The following is a 20,930-nucleotide window of genomic DNA, read 5'->3' on the forward strand; positions in this document are numbered from 1 at the left end:
ATCTTCAAAATGTCCTCAGATATTTTTCCTGTCTCGTGCAATTTAAGCTAACAATCAATAAACATAAACCAATCCAGGATTTAACTGGAAATACTGATTCAGCATGTAGTAGGGGGACTACTCGGCTAACACATCTGGAACATAGCTAATGCCACTCCTTCCAGATGTGTGCCCAAAACGGTGGGTACTGAGGCAATATTGAGGATATGAGAGCCTGCTGCAAGTGGAGCTCACATCCCCAAGGCCTCCTGCTCCAAGATGCACAGGAGGAGCAACGAGACCATGAGGTGAAGGAGCTCTGATTTGGCTATGGGCTACAGATACCTAGGGATTCCATTTCTTTGTTAATTTTCCTTTATTCTGCTTTACTGCAAAATCCATGTAAACATCCCACTGAAGCAGGCACACTTGTAAAGCAGCACTACCTTAAAAAACAGATAAAAAAGGGCTTTTAAAGCTTCTCCTACTTCTTTTCTTTCCCACTTCAACTAAGAACTTTTCTCTGGAGCACGAAGATGCATTTTTAATTTTTAAGAAAGATTATTGGAACCATGAATTTAAATATGTAGAGCCAATCTAGATTTGCATGAAGGCACCCCAGAGTACCATCTAATTGTTAAAACTAAGCATGGAGGAGCCATCTAAATCCATCCCACTGATGACGGAGAATAGCTCCCCACAGGATATTTACAAGTTTTTAACGCCTTGGCCTTGTGCCTCATGTGCACCAGAGACATACTTTTAGGCCAATAAAACATCCCTTGTCATGGCTTAATGCTGGAAGAATTAATTTATCACTCATTATTTCCTCTTTTAAAGCTCTGCTCTTTGGATAGCTGTGACATAATTCTTAGAAATCACACTAGTTAAAGAGCAGAATATGCTGTACCCTCTGGCTCCCTGCCCATAAAGGCCAGCTATTCAAATGGTTTCCTTTTCCTAGCTTAATTTCAGCTCTCACAGCTGACAAGGGGCCAAACCCACTGATCACAGGGATTCTGGGTGTGGAACACCTGGAGTCCTCTTGCAGGTCCTGCCTGGCCACCCTCTGACTAAGGGACTCTTGGAGGCTGGGAATGGTTTTTCCTTCACAGTGGTGAAAAAGTGTCCCTCTTTGGGCTAAATCAGGGAATTATGTCTGAATTCTGACTAAGTAAGACCTGACAAAGCAAACATGAAGTTTTGACTTAACTGGAGCCCAAGTCACTTTAAATAAGTCTCTCTCTGTCTCTATTGTGTAGGTACAATTCCATGTAAGTGATTTAATCTTTCAAAGCTGAAGGTCAGCCATTTCAACATGGTATTTTTTCCACTGGGTCTCACAGTTTCTGGTCTCCTGGCAGATCTGTACCATAAACATCCTAAATAAACCACAAAAGCAAGGCAATTTGAACTCATTGGACACTTTTATTTTAATGTAGCACCCAGCTTCATATCACATACATTTTCCAAAATTAGATGGGCATAGTATAGAACATTATACATTTTGCAGCTTACCATGGGGACAGTCTGCAGCTGTGAAAACAAATTACTTAAATCTGGCTATCTAATTTATAAGTTAAAATTCAAATATATAATAGCCTTGGGGCATTTTTTTAGATTAACAACCATAATGCTTGCAATACAACTTTTTTGCATCAAAAAATCTGTAACAGAGTAAAACATAATGCATATATTCATAGCACATATCAAGATAGCTGAAAAAAGCTTCAAAATACATAATCTCTTTTCAAAGATACTAAATCACTAAGATTTACTTCTTTTCCTGAAAAAAAATATTTTACTCTTTAGCCAATAAAATATGTGGCTTCATGAACCCATGTGTTTTCTTGTCAAAGACTGTGTGTGCTGGAGATTGAAAGGCTGATGGTACTGGAAAATGGACATCCCTCATTCCCCAGCTAGCAACTTTTGCAGATCTCTGCCTTTGGAAGCTCAGCTGAGAGGAAAGCTACCTATGCACCCCCAACAGGCAATTTTCACATTATGCCCATCCTAAATGCTTCCCACGAAGGTTTCCAAATCCCAACCATCCCTTTGTGGTCATTTTACCATGCACAGCCCCATCACCCTATGCTGGCTAGCCTTGGCAGTGTTGTAGGAGCAGAGACTGGTTTGGATTGGAAGTGACCATGAAGATCATCTAGTTCCAACCCCTCCTGCTGTGGACAGGGGCTCCTTTCACTGTTCAGGTTGCTCAAAGCCCCATCCAACCTGGCCCTGAACACCTCAAGGGATGGGCAGCCATAATTTCTCTGGCAACCTCTTGCCGTATCTCACCACCTTCACAGTAAAGAGTTTCTTCATTATATCTAATCCAAACCTGCCTTCTTTCAGTTTGAAGCCATTCCCCCTTGTCCTATCACTACATGCTCTTACAGAAAGTCCCTCTCCAGTTCTCTTGCAGCACCTTTAGGTACTGAAAGGGGCTTTAAGTCTCCTCAGAGGCTTCTCTTTTCCAGGCTGAACAACCTGAACTCAGCCTGTCTTCACAGGAGAGGTGCTCCAGCCCTCTGATCATCAGTCAGGCTGGAACTGTCTGGCTAATAGCCAAACAAATTCCTCTCCCTGATGTAGATACAGAATTTCCAACAGGAAAACTACTGCCATGCAGTCTGAAGATAATATTTTGACTTTAACAGGACATCTAACAATTTACCAGTAACAAGGCTGCCTTGACTAAACACACTTTTGTTACATCACCAAAACTCTCTGGAAGGGGGAACTGAGAACTTTCTGGAAAGAGTTGGTAATGTTTCCACTGCATCCTAGTATAATATTAATAAGTAGGAGAAGGACATTGATCCTTAAGGATTAATGTGTGTTCACAGGTAGTTTGTTTAATAAAGGAATGCCTCAGAAATTGAAACTGTTTGCCTTGCTTAATTACCAGGTCTATTTATTTTGAAAGGCTCAAATAAAAATGGCTTATCTACAAAGGCAATCAGTCACTACACTTAGCTGGGCATTTTTCTTTTTTCACCACAGAATTACCATAGATTGAAACAAATATAGGCATCAGGTGATATGAATGTTAACAGACCCATAAAGAAATGCATGAACAAATGGAATACAGCTGAGTGCACACACACAGACACACTGAGGAAGATCCTTATCTGCTCTGCCTAGCCCTGTTCTGTAGACAAAAATATTTATTTGCCCACTGAAGACTTGAGAAGGGGCACCAGGCTCATGGTCAGCACATGCTCTCAGATGCAAGGATGTGCTCCTGTTCCCACTTAGGCTCTCTTACTGGGCATGTTTTGCTCTGCCCAAGTACCTACAGAAACCACAAGCTGAGGACAGTGAGAACTATGCATGGGAATGTGATCCCACTCCTTCAGCAGGCTGGCAGCTGGGGCAGACAAACCTTAGTTTGCTGTTCTGGGTCAGGGATGTCAGGGGCTTAAAGCTGATCACTCACATGTAGCTCAAGAAAGCACACTGAACATCAAGCCTGTGAGGTCTCACTTTCTGACCAAATGGTTTTGGATGTAGGAGCACTTCCCATCCAAAGTCTGAGAATGTAAAGGCTTCTGCAAGAAATTATGATTTTTCTCTTTTTCTAAAGAAAAAGTAATTTTGAAGAAAATCTGTAATACTGGATTTAGATGTGAATTTTGACCAGCCAGGGTCTGCTAACAGTAGCCATAAGCATGGCTGCATGGAGCAACTGACAGAAGCACTGTCATAGCTCCATGATGCCTTCTCCTCTCCTCAAAATGCTAACAGCTTCCCAAGAACAGACACATTTTTTCATTTTGTGTGGGCTACCATAAATGTTTAACCATTGAGACATACAGAAGAGCAACCTCCTGCTTCATATGTATAACATATCAACACCTCTCCTTGAATATTTCACTTTACTGATGTGTGAAGTGGTGTATCATCATCATAGCTGATATTTCACCAAAAAGAATACAAATCAACTCACATCCTAGTCATTGAAGCTGAGTGGAGTATTTGATTGCAACACTAAAAATGCAGGGATTGTTAAATACTTTCATTTATTAATCCAGTGGTAAAGTAACAGCCAAGCAAGTATTTCATTGTTGGCTAAGCAAGTATCATAATTTCCAATGAATAAAAAAAAAAAATCCTGGACTTTAGAAGGGAGACATTTGAAAAAGACAGTATAAAGGAGACTCTTCAACTCTTCCCTTGAAGAGTGTCTATTCCATTAAGAACTCAGGTGAAATAAATGGGAAATAAATAAAGGTGAAATAAATGTTTTTCAAACATGAAGAAGTCCTCTACTGCCTTAAAAATGCAATGTACACACTTCTTTGTAGTAATTTAAAAGCCTTCCTTTAAAAATTACCCATAAAACAAAAGACAAGTGTGCCATATGATTATTTCCTATGAAATAGTAAGGTCTTATTAACCAAATTACAATGTATGAACTAAAAAGCAAACAGGGCAAGCACTTAACCTCATTAAATCTCAGGAATGACTCAGTAGTATTATGAACAAATGAAATAAATGATGATAAATTCTCAGCAATACCACTATTAGCAAGAGGGCAGTGGCTCTTTTGCAGATTCCCAGAAAAGCCTGCATTCCTCACTTTTGTCACTGACCAAGAATGACCATCTGACCCCAGCTATGCAGCAGCCACATGAGAGAAGTCCCAAATCCAGGAGAACAGCTGTGGCTTGTTGACACAGTGATCTTTAGTTGAATCAAAACTAGTGCATTACAAGAAGAGACTTTCAGTAACAATTCTGCCAATGCTTATTTTCACCTGCAGACTTCTGGATTCCCGTCCCCCTTCCACATTCCATTCAGCAAAGCAGACTGTTTCCTTACCACTTCAAACACTCCCAGTGATGCCTTTCTTATCTCTCAACAAAACTTTTGGCTGCTCTGGTGCCCTCTGATATGCCATGGCAGCCATTCCATGACACACCACAAGGAGAGGTTACCCAGCTGCTTCAAACCTGCTTCTCCTTCCTCTCAGCCCCAGGCCATCCCACAGCTACAGGGAGCAAGCAACACACCCACAAGGGTGACAAGACTGCTGCAAGGTTTCTGCAAGGCAACCACATACACTTAAATCAGGTCAGTGAGACATGTGCAGGGGCAAGTTTAAGGTGGACAACAGTTGGTGACATCCCCTTGCAGTAAAGCACACCATACCCATGGTGGGAGCAGGGCTGACTTTTTTTAGTCTGAAGTCACCCAATCCAAGAGTATTGCCCCAAGAAATACTGCAACATTCATAGCCAGCTTCCACTGTAAGAACTGAGACCAAAGCCACCACTGCATCCAGGAAAAACTCCCTACAGGGTTCAGCTGGCCCTGGATCAAATGCAGGTTAAAGATTAATCTTTGCTTCTTCCTTTAGAAAACAGATGGGCATTAGCAGCTTTCTCCTATCAGCAGCATCTCCACTGACGTGCAAAGGAACCTTAACAAAAGCCTGCTGTAAAAGGCAATTACTTCCATCTCACATTTTATAGCCTCATACATAGCACTTCTGCTATCTTCCCTCTTCTGGAAATACAGTTCTTGTACACATCCTTAAAACAAATCAGCAGCTATTAAGACAACAAAGCAAACTAATACAAATGTACATAGAATGGCTTTTATAAAAATGCCCTGAATGCATTTTTAACCTCTTGTTAGAAATACACTGTTGGTTAAAGGAAAAAAAGAAAAGAAAAAAGCTATACACCAGCCATCTCAAACATGCTAAAAGAATGCAGAGACACTGGTAGTTGCAAGCAAGTGCTCAAATACTGGTGATTAGAAACAGCTCTAGCTCAAAAAGATTTTTTCCTAATTTCCAAAATAATTATATTTTAGTATTTTTTACTGTTCTCTTATATGACTTGAACTAATAAAATACAAGTTCTCTAACATTAAAATACATCCGTGATTGCATAATAAACAGTACTAAGAAAATAATTATTTGACATGTGATTGAGGATAAAGATTCTGTACATCTTGCAAGTTCTATTCCTGTGGCATGTTAAATCCACAGGTACTCTACAATGATACAATCCTACAGGAATCAGTAACGTCCAGAAGCCCATCTCAGAGGATGAGTTTTCAATTTAAGCAAGAACTCAGGAATGCTGTACCTCTTAACTATTGGGGCAGGAGGTGCTGCCAAAATGCATATAAATCAGGAATTCTTTACATAAATAGAATACTCTTAGGTTATTCATTTCAGTGATAAACTCCATTTACACATTAGGCTGGGAAGGGGGAGGAAAGAAGGCAAAGCATCCCCCCACTCGGAAATATTCCATAGTCAGGTATTAGTTTTCTGTACCTTCCTCACCTGCAAAGGCAAAATGTGTGTAACAGGGCAAAGAGAGAGCCAGCAAGGCCAGTGCTCCCCCCTGCCTTGGTAGAGACCCTGCTCAGCTGCACAGAATTCCCCTCCTTGCAAGGCTTCTGGACACTGCTCTGCTCCTGCTCGGCCATGCAGGAAGTCACAGGACGGTGACAGGACGAAGCTGCTCCAGCTGCGTTTCCAAGGCAATGCGCTCCTTGTGAACCTCCTGCAGGAGGAGAGGTGTGTTACAGCTCTGGGGATGCTCACATGCAGCACCCTGCTCCAGGAAAGGGCAGCCAGGCAGGCTCTTGCTGACCTCCCCTGCCAATGTGGGAGCTGGGCTGGACTGCAGCTCCTCCAGGGTCTGCTTCCCCATCGGGGCAGGCTCAGAGGAGTGAACCCCCCCTGAACCTCAGTGCAAAATGTGCCTGAGGAGTACCCATCAAGCCTTCTGGTCTCCATTTAAACAGCAGAGCTCTGCTCTGTCAGAAAGCCTCCAGACAGCAATTCAACTTGAAGGACAAGTTCAGTTTTCTTCTCTTTAGTTACTTTAGACAAACTTCTCTGTCTTTTCCTGTGGCAAAACACAAGTAACAGCGCTGGCCTGCTGAAGATGGAAGCAAGTAAGACCTGACCCAAGGAATGATGGCAATGTGTTCTCATTAAAAGCTTTCATCTCTGTGCTTATTTCAACTACTGTTCTATTTTTTGCTCTGATTTCAATACTGCTGGAGGTGACACAGAACTGATTGCAGGGAGCTTTGTCACTGATTTTCAATGCATTCCTTACCTTCAGCTGCTGCTGGAGCTCACTGTTCAACCTGGCGAGCACAGCATTGGCTTCTTTGTTTTTTCGTATAGCGGTCTGAATAGCCCTTTTCTGCTTGGAAGACTGTCTGCCAGACAGATAAATACAAGACATTTCAATTAAGAGTCTCAGCACTGGCTGATGCCAGAAGAGCAGCCACCCATTCTGCATAGCTCTCTGCACCCTGGACTACATGTCAAAGACAAGGTACAAACTACAGATTTAAGAGAAGAAAAATGTAACACTGAAATAAGATGCCCGAATTGAATGGAATATTTGAAACTTGTTAACCTGAATGACAGAAATATTTTAGGCTGTCTCAATTATTTCAAGATCATTGCATTCTCATTGAGCTCAAGAATGATCCCTGCATAGCTGCTTTTATTGCAGTATCTTTGCATTAGCTGTTTTCAGAGACTTGTAGAATTTAAAGAGTCAGGAGTGGTTAACAGAAAATTCAAAAATCATTCTATACAGACAGAAAGGACATTGGCATGAAAATTCTGTCTCAGAGTTTTGCTGATTCTGATGTTTCTTTACTTCAAAAATTAATACTTTTATTCAAAGCAGTCATTTCCACCAAAACCATCTGACATCACAAACAGGAAGATGACTGATTGACTTCCTCAGCTCTTTTGCTGCTAACATAAAGGATGTACCTTTTTATTTTAAGAACTTATTTTATTAATTAAGAGTTTTTATTGCTTCGTAGGCTGTGGTAACTGATCTGGAGGAAATGACAGCTATGCAGACAGGTATAAAAAGAGACAGCTGTAGATAAGGACCAACCTATTCAAAGCAAAAGAGATAACAACAGCAAAAAAGAAAGAAAATACAGAAAATACTGACTGAATATCCAAGCCCCTTTCCAAGTAAATTATCTTAAAGTTTTACATGAGGAAGAGCTCATGTAAACAAGAGCTCTTTAATGCCAGAATAGATCTAAAACAGATGCCCTATTTAAATATGGTCCAGTGGCACACAGTCCCCATTAGCTCTTCTCTCTTAACAGAGATGATGACACTGATTTTTGCAATAGACTCTCCTCAGCATGGTGACAGGACTTTATGCTGTTATCTTCCAGTGAACTGTCAGTTTTCTGCTTCACTATTTTCCTGCAAACTACTCTCCATAGTCTATAAAGTAATAAATGATAGGAAAAAAAATGAAAGCAGAGCAATATATGTCTGTGGCCATTTTAACATTTTAGGAAAGATAGAGACAAGACAGGATTGAGATGTTAACAAATGCTGTTATCTTTGAACCACTATAGAATATGTACTCCCAAAGCACAAAATAGTACTTTAAGAGCATCCTAGGAGTCTTATTACTTATTCTAATCTCCAATTATGCAGCACAGATTCAGTCTACTGATAAACAGTCTGCCAAGAAACGCTCAATTGATTTGGGCAGCATGATTTTGTTTCAGACTGAATCAGATGTCTTTTGCAAGGCCCTGGGTGATGGTGGGGTATAATGTTTGCACAGTGCTTCATCTGAAGGAGATGCACAAACCCAACAGGGTTTCAAGTGCCTTTGCTTACCACTTGTACAGCCCCTTCTCCATCACTATTAAATACACATAGAGTGAAATATCTGATAAGTCAGCTGACAGCTTTGACAGCTGTATTTACAAGAGCAAACAACACACGTTGGTTTGGCCATTATCAGACCAGTGGTCTGTGGCTCATCTCACACCAGTGACAAGCCCATTTCCAACATGCCTCACAATGAAAAAATATCACAAGGATATGACCAACACCAAGCATTTCATAATTCAGCTTCCTAGGCAGTTTTTGGTTATATCTGTCCACATGAAGGAGCAAATTCCAGAAGACACATGCAAGGCAGAAACACAGACCCTCACATATAAGACAAGTTGTGTTAGACAAGTTGTGTAGGCTTGCTCCTCAGCCATGTCTAGCAGGTACAGAAGTAGGACACCTTTGAAGAGGTTATCTACGTATCAAATACCACTGACAGTCACTACAGGCTTAGTCTGCTTTTGAGAAGACTGAGGTAGATTTCAGAATCTACAGAAGATGTAGATTTCAGAATGCAGACATAGATTTCTGATGTAGATTTCAGAATCTGTATCTTGTGAAGCATTCTCAGAAACAGAACTATTAAGTGCAAAATTATACAAAGAGCAAACCCTGCTACATCAGATCTCATGCTGCACTTTGGCATGCTTGGTACAGGCTTTTACTTTTGGACTGGGAGGTGAGGCTTGACTGCTGGCAGGGAAGAAGTCACATTTATAGTGGGAGAAAGCTCAGGGGTCTCCAGCCCTTGTGCCTCTGTCCGGAGCTTCCTGCGCGCGGGTTTGGAGGGTGGCTGAGCAAGAACAACCTCCTGAAAGGAAAAAGCACAGCAACATTAAGTCAGGCCATATGTGTCCCATCATTCAGCTAGAAAAATACTTGTGTCACATAAATTGCTGACAGCTGGTTAAGATTTCATAATTTAAAGACATACAGAGCTTAATTCCAATTTGGTAATAGCCTCTCAGGTTTCTGACTTTGAAAAAGGAACAATAACTCCTGCAATCCCTTCATGAATGAAAGGGTGTTTTACCTTCATCTGGATGACAGGCTCTTCACAACTGGGCTGTACAGCTTAGTGTGCATTGGGTGGAGGTGGAGGGAGAGGTATAAACACATGTACTACCCCCCAGTTGACCCAAAAGCATTAAAACCAGAGCAAGATTTATTTTTGACTATGCTCAGTTTGAAAGAATCAATAATTAATCACTTGCATCCCAACTTACTGCCTCACATGTCTGGCATGGAGCCTCTCCCTTCTCCCCTCCTCTCTTACATAAAGGAACGCTGAATATAGTTTTGAAATACAAATGCATTACATTATCCATGCAAAATTAACATGTTGAAGTATAAAGGCCAGCTATTTCCCTTGATAAGTTACATCAGAGAAATAGTCTGTGTTTTCTAGGTAAAGCAGTCTTGCATTTTTATGACTTCAGTGGTAAGAAGTGTTTTCATTATTATAAATTAAGACATCCTTTCTTTTGCAATGAGAAGTAGTTTTATCACCGTATAGCTGATTTAAATTATAAATATAAATGTATCCTCTTTAGTGTATTTTATTATTAGATCAATTTCACAAGGGATATAGCTATTACTGCCTCATTTCATGAATGAGAAAGCTAGGACTCAAAAAGTTGAATTGAGACAGGTTTTTTCAGCATCAAAGACAAAACCAATGACCAAATTTCACTATCACACATTTTACTGTGCTAGATTACCTTCACTACTGTGTTTTCACCAAACGTTAATAAAATAAGAAGAAAATAATGACAAAGCAATTACAAGGAAAAAAACCAACACTGTAGTAAGCAGCCTGACTCACAAGAAGAGACTTCTATGAGTGATAGATACAAAATGTAACCAATATAAGACCACGAATCATTCATATCAGAAAGGTTGCCATTATAAAAAGAATTTGAATTATAAGGAAAAAGGTTTAAACATTAAAAAAGAGTTTTGTAATTACTGAAAAAAAAAAATCTAAAAATATTATCAGATGTTCTGATCAGGATGTCAGCATATCATGACTGCACAGATCTCTGGTAATGCCATGCTCTGAAATCCTCTGCACAGGCACAGCTCCCTGCAAGGGTGGAACACGCCCCATACAGCAAGGGGGGAACTTGCCTATGCCTTCCACAACAGTAATACCCAACACACAATGCCAGTCTACTTCAAACCCTACCAAATCCACAGGGTAACTCCCTCTCCCCTTCCAAACACAATAGTATAAGCAATGGTCCAAGCAGATCCCTTGGCAGGGCTCTTTGGCTGGTTTCTGCTGCTGCACCAGGCTTTGGAAGGTGGCTCAGCAGTGCAACAACCACCTGCTTCCCACACCCCACAGCCTGGGGCATCACTGCATTTTAGGGAACCAGGTGGGATGAGAGTGAGCATGAGGTAGGAGCACCACAAAGACTTCATTTCCCTAGCACAGCAAGGAAAGAGCAGGGCCAGGCTGGAAGTAGCATATGATGAGCACAAGCAGAGCAAGGACACTGCCCAGAAAGAACGGTCACATGCAAAAAATGATGACACTGGACCCCCCCATGTTACACTAAGAAGTTGTGCTCCCTAGGCAAGGTACATCCAGCACCTGCCAAAAGTTCTTGGTTGGGCTGAGTAAATGTCTTGCAGGTTCTCCCTGGCTGCAGGAGGGGCCAGAATGGGGAGGATCTGTATTTGCCCTCTATCCAAACCTGTTCTGGCTGGGGCTGGTGGAAGGAGGTGGTCAGAGCATGATGAGGAGAGGGAAAATGCTCAGAGCCACTGCTAAGGCCACTCCATCCCTAAGCAAGGCCCTTTGAACTGTGCTATTTTAATTTCAGTGCTTACTTTTTACAACTGATAGGTCCATACAAAAACATATTAGAAACTGCACATCTTGAGCAAATCTCTCCTAGTCTATGTACATTTAGTGGCAGATCCTGACCTCTGGCAAACAGGTGTTTACATCAAAATCAAATCCTCAATAACTGAAACCAAGAAGTGCATCACAATTTGCAGGAACTACAGTGAGACAGGGCTGGAGTACAATCAAACTCTTTTTTGTTTTCCCTAAGGCTCCACAAGCCCCTATTGATTTGAAATAAATGGAAAGCTGTCACTCTCAAAGCACATGCATCAATGTGTACATACTAAGAGGTTTCTTAATGATTTATGTGAGTTGATACCACATATGATCACAGTTCTCCTCCAGTGTCTTGACCTCCAGAGAAGGTAAACATGTAAAAACATAAACCTAACCCTCTGTTTAATTGCTTTTAAACTTAAAACAACCACATCTGTTGATTAAGGAAAATCACTCCATAATGGTACAATGTGTGCAGATCTCACCTTTTTTGCTGAACTGTTTTCTTCTGCCTGTGATGAGGGTCTGTTCATCTGAGGATGTAATTCAACCTCAGATGGTTGCTCTGTCTGCAACAACAAATCAGTCATTGCTACACCCAGAAAATGACTAGCAGTCACTTAAAATAAAGTCAATGAAAGGAAATGTTACACACAAAAGAAAAGTTACTTTAACAATTCAACAGTAGGGAAAATTGAGATCTAGGGTGACAGCTGAATGGATGACATATGTCTTTTGCAGATTTTTAATGAAACCATATTCTTGCATTTTATTGTGCTGGGAAAATGGGAGAAAAGGTTTTTAGTGAAGCATTAGGAACCATGTCTCTGAATGTAAACAATCTAGTACTCAGAATTTCTTATAGAATTATCATTATGGCCTAAATACAGTGAAAAAATAAGAGAATAGAAAAAAGCTAGAAAGACCTTGGATATGCTCTGTCACCTTATTATCACCTGAAACCAATGAAAATTCACAGGAGTAAGCCTCTGTCTTTGAAGTTTGTGAGGCTGGAGTGACAAAGCCAGTATCATACCAAAAATTCCAACAAAGGTACTGAAAACACAAGTCATAAAAAAGCAGACAAGTCTTCCCTCCTCCCTTCTCACATTTCAAGCAGAAACGCAGCTGAAAACCCACCACCCAGATCTACACATCTGCAAAACAAAACACCTGATTCCCCAAAATATCTGAGAAGCAAATTAAAGCAGAGGATTAATCACTTGCTTTGCCTTTTATGAAAGATTTTTGCACCTTTTGATTTCCTCCACCAGGACAGGGCACAGCACCGGCGAGGGTGGCAGGATTTAGAACTGCCTGTCCCCAGGTGCACAGCAGCAAACATGGCATTGTAAACATGGTGTGGCTGTTTTCTGTCCAGAACTGATGGGCTGGCTCTCCAGGATGGGGAAGGCAGGTAGGAGCAGGAGGTTGAGGCTCTTGGCACTGACAGACAGTCAGACAGACAGCCTCTTCTCCTCTTTCCCAGCTTCTGCCAGGTTGGAGCCAGGCTGGCAATGGCCCCCAGGCAGCAGGGGCAACCTGCCATCCTGCTCCCTCCTCAAATGAGGCTCATTTCTACATAGGTGCAATCCTGTGTTTAAAACCAAGTCCAAGGCAAACCTCAAACTTTTAAGGGGCCAGGATTTTAGCCATAATAACAATTTGTTGCACACCGAAGAACCTAAATCACTGTTGCCAAGAGGTTTCTGCACAGGCCCACCAAGCTCTGCAGCAGTCACAAGTTCCCAAGTGCCTAACTGTAAGTTAAATAAAAACAACAGAAAGCACTGAATTTGGTACATTTAAAAAGGAGGAACTTTTCCATAGCATTTTTATTTCTTCCATAACAGACACAGCAAGAGCTGTACAGAAAGGTGCAGGGGCAATGTGGTTCTGTGGTACTGCTCATTTCCAACCACACAGTATCAAACATTGCACAGAGGAGAAAGTTTTGAAACCAATTTCTTTAAAACACATGTGAAATTCCTCAGGAGAGAGGGACTGAGAAGATTTCTCTCCCACCCTTTTTTGAGTGTGCTACATCTGCAGTGTTACCTGATGGTTAAAAAAAACCCCAAAGAGCCCCTCACACTATAATATTTCCAGTATTTGAATATGAATATCTTAATTTTTTAAAATTTTAATAACTACTGGATACATTTGAATTTTGAAAAGCTTTTTATATATTGAAAGTCTTCCTCTGTAAATGTAGATTTGTGGTCAAATAGAGTGAAATGGAAAAAAGCAATTTTTTTTGTGCATCTATAAAAATCAAAGACCTTTAAAAGTCCATTGAATGTAACAGAATATTTCTTTATCAGCAAGCTGAATAGCCCATAACCTCCCTGATTTCTACAGTAGCTTTTTTTTTTTATATTTGAAAGAAATGAAGGCTCTAAGCACTGCTAACAGTAGCCTGGCAAAGTCCACAAGGGTTTCATGAATGATCTGGGGATGGCAAAGCTCAAATAATGAACAGAACCACACAGTAGGTCTGGACCACATAAATTTGATGACCCATTCATTCATTTAGGGACAGCAAGAGTAAATTCAGCCCTTCAGAGGGATATGTAATACACATACTATAAAGTCCTCATGGTGTAGCTTTGCTGCACAACACGTAAAAGTGCAAGGGTACAGGAAAGAGAGCTTTTAATGACCCTTTAGTGACAGGGAGCACTAAATACCTGCCTTAACCTGGCCAGGCAGGCAGTTTCTGGTGCTCACAGTCTTGTTAGAGTCTACACTAAACCTTGCATCAAAAACAAGAATATATTAACTTATTCCACAGAATGGATAGGAAAAAAAAACAAACCCTGACCAACTCCATGTTATTTATGTATAGATAAAAACTGCAGCTTTGAAGAACCAGTTTGTTCCAACAGCGTAGAAGTAACTGCACAGATTGGTATTTTATGATGCCAGTTTCAAATAATCAGAAAAATTGAAATCATGGTCAGATAAGACGCCTAGAGAGGAAAGAAAATTTAAAAAAAAAAAAAAAAAAAACCAGAACACAGACTTTTGCAGAACCATCCTCTCTTTTTTCCTTTTTTTTTTTTAATGGTCTCATTGCAGGAGAGTACTGTTTTAAACCAAAGGGAACTGGAAAGGAAAAGAAAGGGTAAACCTTGTGTTCTAGTGAAGGCAAATATAAATCACAGTCAAAATGTCAAAAAGGGTAAGATTTCAAAATCTGTGAGAGCAGGACATTTTTTGTAAGCTGGGTGCTGGGATGTGTCTGTCAGGGCCAGCCTGCAGCCCATGCTCAGGGCTGTGGTTCCAGCTGGCTGTGGCTGGGTCACTGGGCTGGCCACATCTCCCTGCTGCCAGGACAGGAGGATTGCAAAGTTCAGCAGCCAGCGGTGCAGGGGCAGGTAAAAATAAAGAAATAGCTACATCTGGCTTAAAAAAAAAAACAAAAAAATCACCCAAAAAAACCCTACCAATCAAAAAAAAAAAAAAAAAACCCAAACAAAAACCAAAAAACCAAAACAAACAAAAAGAAAACCAAACAAACCAAGACCAAAGAAAAAAACAAAAACCCCCAAATAAACAAACAAAAAACAACAAAAAAACCCCCCAAAATCGCCCAGTTCTGGTGATGCAGCTCCTGCATAATGAATAAAGCCAAGCGACTGCCATGTCCCTAAAGTGCCACCTAGCGGCCCCTGGGACAGGCCACTTCTGAGCGCTTGGCACACGCACCATGAAAAGAAGGTTTGGTGCAGCCCACCCAACAAAGCCCTCTCTGGAAGGCTTTGTGAATACATCTGCAAGCTGATGTGTCCCCACATGGTCCCCACACAGATTTTAAAGGAAAAATAACTCTTGCTTTTTCTTTTGGCAGAGGGATTCTTCACAGTTTTCCTTCACTGATTTGGATGTGGGGTATTTGTAGCCTGCTGGTATTGGGCAGAGACCCTGACTCAGCAGTACTCTGGTCCTCTAGTGGAGTACAGGAAAAGGATGTCCTTCAGGAGCAGCTGAGGTGAATTCCCTTTAGTTCTTCATCATTTTAATATCATGCTTAGCATAGTGTGCCCACAACTCGTTCAGAAACATGGCAATAAATTACCTCCCTCCAATCACAGAAACGTCTTAAAATTTTCACACAATTATTTTCGGGTTTAAATTCTTCACCATTGGTTTATTAATTATAAATTATGCAATATGGTCTTCTAAGGGAAACTCCATTTATGGTAGTGCAGAAGTGCTTTGATGAAGGTGTCTCACATCCTCAGAGTGGAGTAAACTAGTGACACTGGGAACACTGCTGTGCTATCTGGTATAGCTGGGAACACATACAGTGTTACAGGAGATGGGCAAAAGTTCTGGTCTTCTGCACTTCTTATAGTGCACTGCAGAGTCTGCAGACCAGGCCTGTGGGTATCTTGATTTTGGGAAGCAGGGTAAGACACCACAGAAAAGAGCGAGAGGGTGTTCTTATTCCAAATCTGCTAAAGAGATTCTCTTTGCAGAGACCAGTCCAGTTATACTAGCAGACAGTATCTCCTGTTTCCTTAGCACAGTCTTGACTTTTCTAGGAATAGCCATACCCTTCTCATTCTTATGGGCAGAAGGTAGACCTGGCCAACAAAGTTTCTGTGCAATGGCCAAAGATAGAGCCCAACCTGCAGCCTATGGCCAACACTGAGCATTAGAACAAATAATTCGTCATTGTTAAGAAGAGTATTAAGAGTTGCAAATGCTCATTATTTCATGGCATGATCCCTGAGCAGCTATTGATAATCTTCTCACCGCTCCATGTGACAATACTTAACAGTTCCTTTCTACAAGAATATGTAATGCTCACTCAAGCACTGAGTGCCTCGAGAGCCTCAGATGAAAGATTTTCATAAATGTATGAGAACACAGTATTTTAACAACTGGTTCTTCACTTACATTTCCAGTTCTTTTGCTTTGCAATATTGGATTATATATAGATTACACACCCACTTTTCAAGACAATCCGTTACTGATCTTCCAGAACAGAAGATCTACACCAAGTTTTTGTAATTCCAGTCACCTGATAGGAATTCCTACCTTTTTTCAAGAGGTCAAGTCTACATATTCAATCATTGCCACAATTCAATTTCACCCACACTTGTGCTCCAGGCTAACTTTACACATGGAAATAGTCCCGTTGTAGTCACTGGCACTACTCGCAGAAATGAAATTCTCTTTGTGCATTCATTGGAGTAGCCCATAATCATTACCTATATAGTGCCACTGCTTAGCTTTGCAAAAAAGTATTGAGAACAGCTTATCTGTAAGGAAAAGTAGGCTACTAAATATGCTTAACACTCTGCATGTGCCCATTGCAATCTTCTATCATCTTTGCGTAAGTTCATTTAAGAGGTACTTTGCTCCTTTCTAAACACTCGTATTTTTGTGCTTAAAGCCAATTTCTGGGAAGTCGAGACATCTCAATTCCAGTTTCTGTGAGTCTCCTGCATCCCACACTGAATCATCAATTCTTTTTATTGCTTATTACAAAAACTGAAAATGGTAAAACAGAAAAAAAAAAACCACAGGGATGCAAATGCAACAAGCTGCCAGGGTCTGAGTGTGCTGCCTGCTTTCTCAGCACTGTGCAGCCCTGAAGTTTTGATAAGCTTTTTCTTTCCCTGAGCTATCTGAGGGCTGGTGATAAGGTTGTGGAGAAAGGCAGTAAATACAAACAAATTGCTGCAATGTTCAGCTCATTCACAAGGAAAGAATAGGACCCAGATGGAAGCATTAACAATCTGTTTTAATACTTCAACTTCCACAAAACCAGATTAACGTAAGCTAGAAAGGATATGTGCATTCCACTAGAGATACAGGCATTGGGTTCTTAGCTTCTTTCTTTGTTGTTATGATAAATGTGAAGCCAAATTAAAAAATTGTTACAACACATTTTAATTAAGATACTCGCCTTCTTCCACTCTTCCAGAAACCTCTTTAGAAAGGATTTTACAGCATCCATCAACTACTCCTCAAATTCAATTTTAACTGTGCTACTTTCCACCACTTCTTAAATCACAATTTATTTTGTCTGGCTGTCTTAGATTTAATATATAATTTTCATGAGAGGAAGATAATCCATTTGTATTATATTAAAGTGGCAGATGGCAAAATCTTTCATGTTATAGAAGACTTTCAGTTTCATTACTGTTACATGCCTCTTCAGTACCTATTGCACGGCTTATACAACATATGTTCTTCTGCAGCCAAAACCAAGGAGATAATAAAAAAAAACCCCAACCTTTCTTTGCACAGTGGTTGTAAATGCAAGCTAAAAAATATTCCTTTCATTAAATATAAAATAGTTATTTGGGAGAGTATAAAATTGTATAAAATCATGCATAAAACTGCATGGTGACAAAAGCAAAATATTCATTTTTTTGCAGGGGCAATTTTTATTTATGTAACAGAAAAGTTCCTTCCTGAAAAATTCAAGGTGTCCCGCCAGCACTTGAAAGTCCTCATGTAATTTTGCAGAATAAAGGAATTCCTGAGTATTTTCTCCAAACAACCTTGTAAGCAAGTCCAACCTCATCCTCCATGTATCTCTGCTGTAGCCAAAGACACTGGTGTGGGGGGGACACCTGGACCATCTCCCAGCATGGAGCCTGCACGTGGCCATCCTGCCCTGGAGGCCCAGAGGTCTCAGCAGGATGGATGGGAGTCCTTCCCCACCTCTTGGCCTCAGCATGGGCACATGTAATTGATGGTTAAAAATCCAGCCTGAGCCACATTCGTGGCTCTCCACGGATTCAGCAGAATGTGGAGACATGTTAGTAGAGACAACTTTTTGAAATGGGTCCCAGTTTTCACTTGCAATTCTGGATGATGAATGGCCAAAAAGCTTCAAGGAGCTATGAAGTATCAAGTAACATTTGGAGAGCAGAACATTTCATATGTTAAAAAGAGTACTATCTTTGCTTTCCAACACCACCAGGGGCTGTGACTGGGCAGGGTGACCCACCCATCACCCCTTGCAGTGCTTCATTTCCAGGATTTCACCAAATCAATAACATCTAAAGGTTACAATGGCCACTAAACTGACAGCTGAATTCTGAGCTCATGTAACACAGGGAGATTTTAATCTTCAGAGCTGCACTGTATTCAGGGTACTTCAGTTTGGTAATGTTAACAGCTGCCTACCTACTCTACTTCACTTGAATGCTTTGCCTTCACCCATAATTTTTTCAGTGCCTGTCAAAATTGCCAGCATGGAATCAGTGGGAAAAACACATCCCAAGGTCTCCAGAAATAAAAGTGCAGCACAAACCACTGAAACCACTGTGAATTTACAAAATCAACAGGCTTAAAATTGTGACTCTGGGAAAAGAGACCAGGAACATCAGTTTTTTCAGCCAAGATACACAGAGTTTTCTTCCAGTCCCACTGTTTTCAAATTCCCTTATACAGCACAAGCAGGACTCAAGATACGCCTTCATTGTTGGACAGGAAGATACTGAAATACAGTAATTTAAATACAGGAAAACTGATCTAATTGGGCAACATTGCAGATAGTTAGCTGATGTTGGCTAAAATCCTAAAGTTATATTTGCTTTTCAGTGTTCATCCATAATTCCTATTAAGATAAATATGTTACAAAATCTCCCAGAGAAAGCAGCTGTGGTAAATGACTTCTGTAGGCTTAAAAGCCAACAGTAATAAAATATTACTTTGTTTTCCATTAGAAAAATAACAACAGGGGCTTATATGAACTGTGCATACATGTTTGGCTCCAGTTATTCATGAACACCCAAAGTTATTTTCTATCTGAAATCTGTGTCACTGCAAATCAGCTGCATAGCTATTGTCTTCCTAACGTGATTCCTGCACCTCCATGTTACACAAATTTTCTCTGCACAGCCCTGGATCTGCACAACAGTTTTGGGGCCACCTTTATGCCATTTCTCCTTGATGACTTAAGTTTACTATCAAGTTAGGAACACAGGATGACTTACCAAGCTGCTGAAACCCATTCTCTACAAGCCCAGAAAAAAACCACAGTAGTTATCTCCAAAAGCTGCAGGTTATCTGTTCTATATACTACAGCATGGCATGGGAAATAAGCAGAAGTAAGGCACTGCCAGTATCCTAAGTCTACAGCAGCGTGTAGGATATGAAATATTTATGGCAAATAAAGTTGGGAAACCGATATGGATAAAATTATCCTTAAAACCAAGAAGCTACTGCAGACTTGCTAAATGTGAGATGTGCTACTAGAGATCACAGAAGATGTCAGTGAAGTTACACACAGCCCTAAGCACAAAAGGAAAACACTTCAAAATAACATATCCAAAAAAAACCCTCTTATCTATGTGTAAGTGCTTTTCCATACATAATCTTTCCAAGAACTCTTTACAAAATTGAGGAAAAACTTGAATGACTTTTCACAGGAAAGCAATATGAATTGATGAATCTAATAATAAGAGTTCATTCTGCAACCCACAATGTCTTACTGTAAACATCAATTCAAAATGGCTTGGGGTGCAGAGAGCTTTGGGCTAAAAGATCATGAACTGAAAATAATGAGGTATCCACACTATTTAAACTGGCCTTTTGTCCATCTTTATTTACTCAGGTTACGTACAGTCACCATAGGGACCTCAGACAGAAGCATCATGGCATCAGAGAAGTGTCTGGTGAAAGCTCTCAGGAAACCTTAAGCACAGCTTATGGACTGATACAAAGTCAATAAAATGCTGACTTTGGCAATGGAGACATCCTGAGAAGGAACTACCATAGCCTTGTAGAGGCCATCAAGCAAAAAGAAACACAGAGTTAAATCCACCAGCTTGAACAGCTGTCGTAGAAGTAAAAAGAGATGCAGCCACCACCTGTAAAGGTGCCTGCCCAGCAGAGTGTGGAACAGCATGGGCTGGCAGCAGCAAGCTGAGCAGAGAAGCCAGCCCTGCTGCTATTTGCCATAAACTGGCCAGATCCTCACAGCATCCCGAGACTCAAGCCTGCCACAATAATCCTGTGCATGCCCTGAGCTGTGAAGTCAAGGCCACAACAGCATCAGCTGCATCACCCTGTGCTCTGCTCACCCAGTGATACAGTCCTTGTCCCTTGTAATACAGCTGGACTGTGGAAGCAGAGTTGGATGTGGACATAATGTAGGAAGTTTGTGATATGAGTAGAGATGTTTGGCACACTCTGAATAACCAGTGATTCAGTAACTCACCAAGGTTGATTATCTTGGAGGTTCTGACAGGAAAAATAATGTTTTCCTAAAGGCTGAAATAAATTCTACTAAAAAGCACTTCAACATAGGAGCAAAGTCAAGGTGCCATATTTTGCTTTCTATATTCTGGACTTGTGATCCACTGAAATGTAACACCTACCCCTGGGTACCTCTCTTTTATGCACTTTGGTCTTTACATCCCATGAGCCCTTTAATCTCACTCTGAAGAGCCAGCTGGTTCAATC

The 20,930-nt window shown here is 40.8% G+C and overlaps 1 protein-coding gene across 2 annotated transcripts in view; it reads right to left on the bottom strand.

Annotated features, from left to right (window-relative positions):
• Positions 1–1,387: 1,387 nt before the first annotated feature.
• The window catches only part of REPS2 (RALBP1 associated Eps domain containing 2), a 96,292-nt gene continuing 76,749 nt past the window's right edge, over positions 1,388–20,930 (bottom strand). The window contains exons 15-18 of one of the 2 annotated variants that reach the window (XM_071430471.1): positions 11,978–12,061; positions 9,304–9,449; positions 7,077–7,182; positions 1,388–6,512 (exon numbers count right to left, since the gene is read on the bottom strand). In XM_071430471.1, the coding sequence (XP_071286572.1) occupies positions 6,444–6,512; positions 7,077–7,182; positions 9,304–9,449; positions 11,978–12,061 (405 nt within the window). In that variant the 3' untranslated portion in view covers positions 1,388–6,443. The remainder of the gene's footprint in view (positions 6,513–7,076; positions 7,183–9,303; positions 9,450–11,977; positions 12,062–20,930) is intronic. The other variant, XM_071430472.1, reaches the window with a different exon arrangement.

This window comes from Agelaius tricolor, unplaced genomic scaffold (genome assembly GCF_023055355.1).
Source record: "Agelaius tricolor isolate 1412-34295 unplaced genomic scaffold, bAgeTri1.0.p SCAF_7, whole genome shotgun sequence".
Classification (NCBI taxonomy): Eukaryota; Metazoa; Chordata; class Aves; order Passeriformes; family Icteridae; genus Agelaius; species Agelaius tricolor.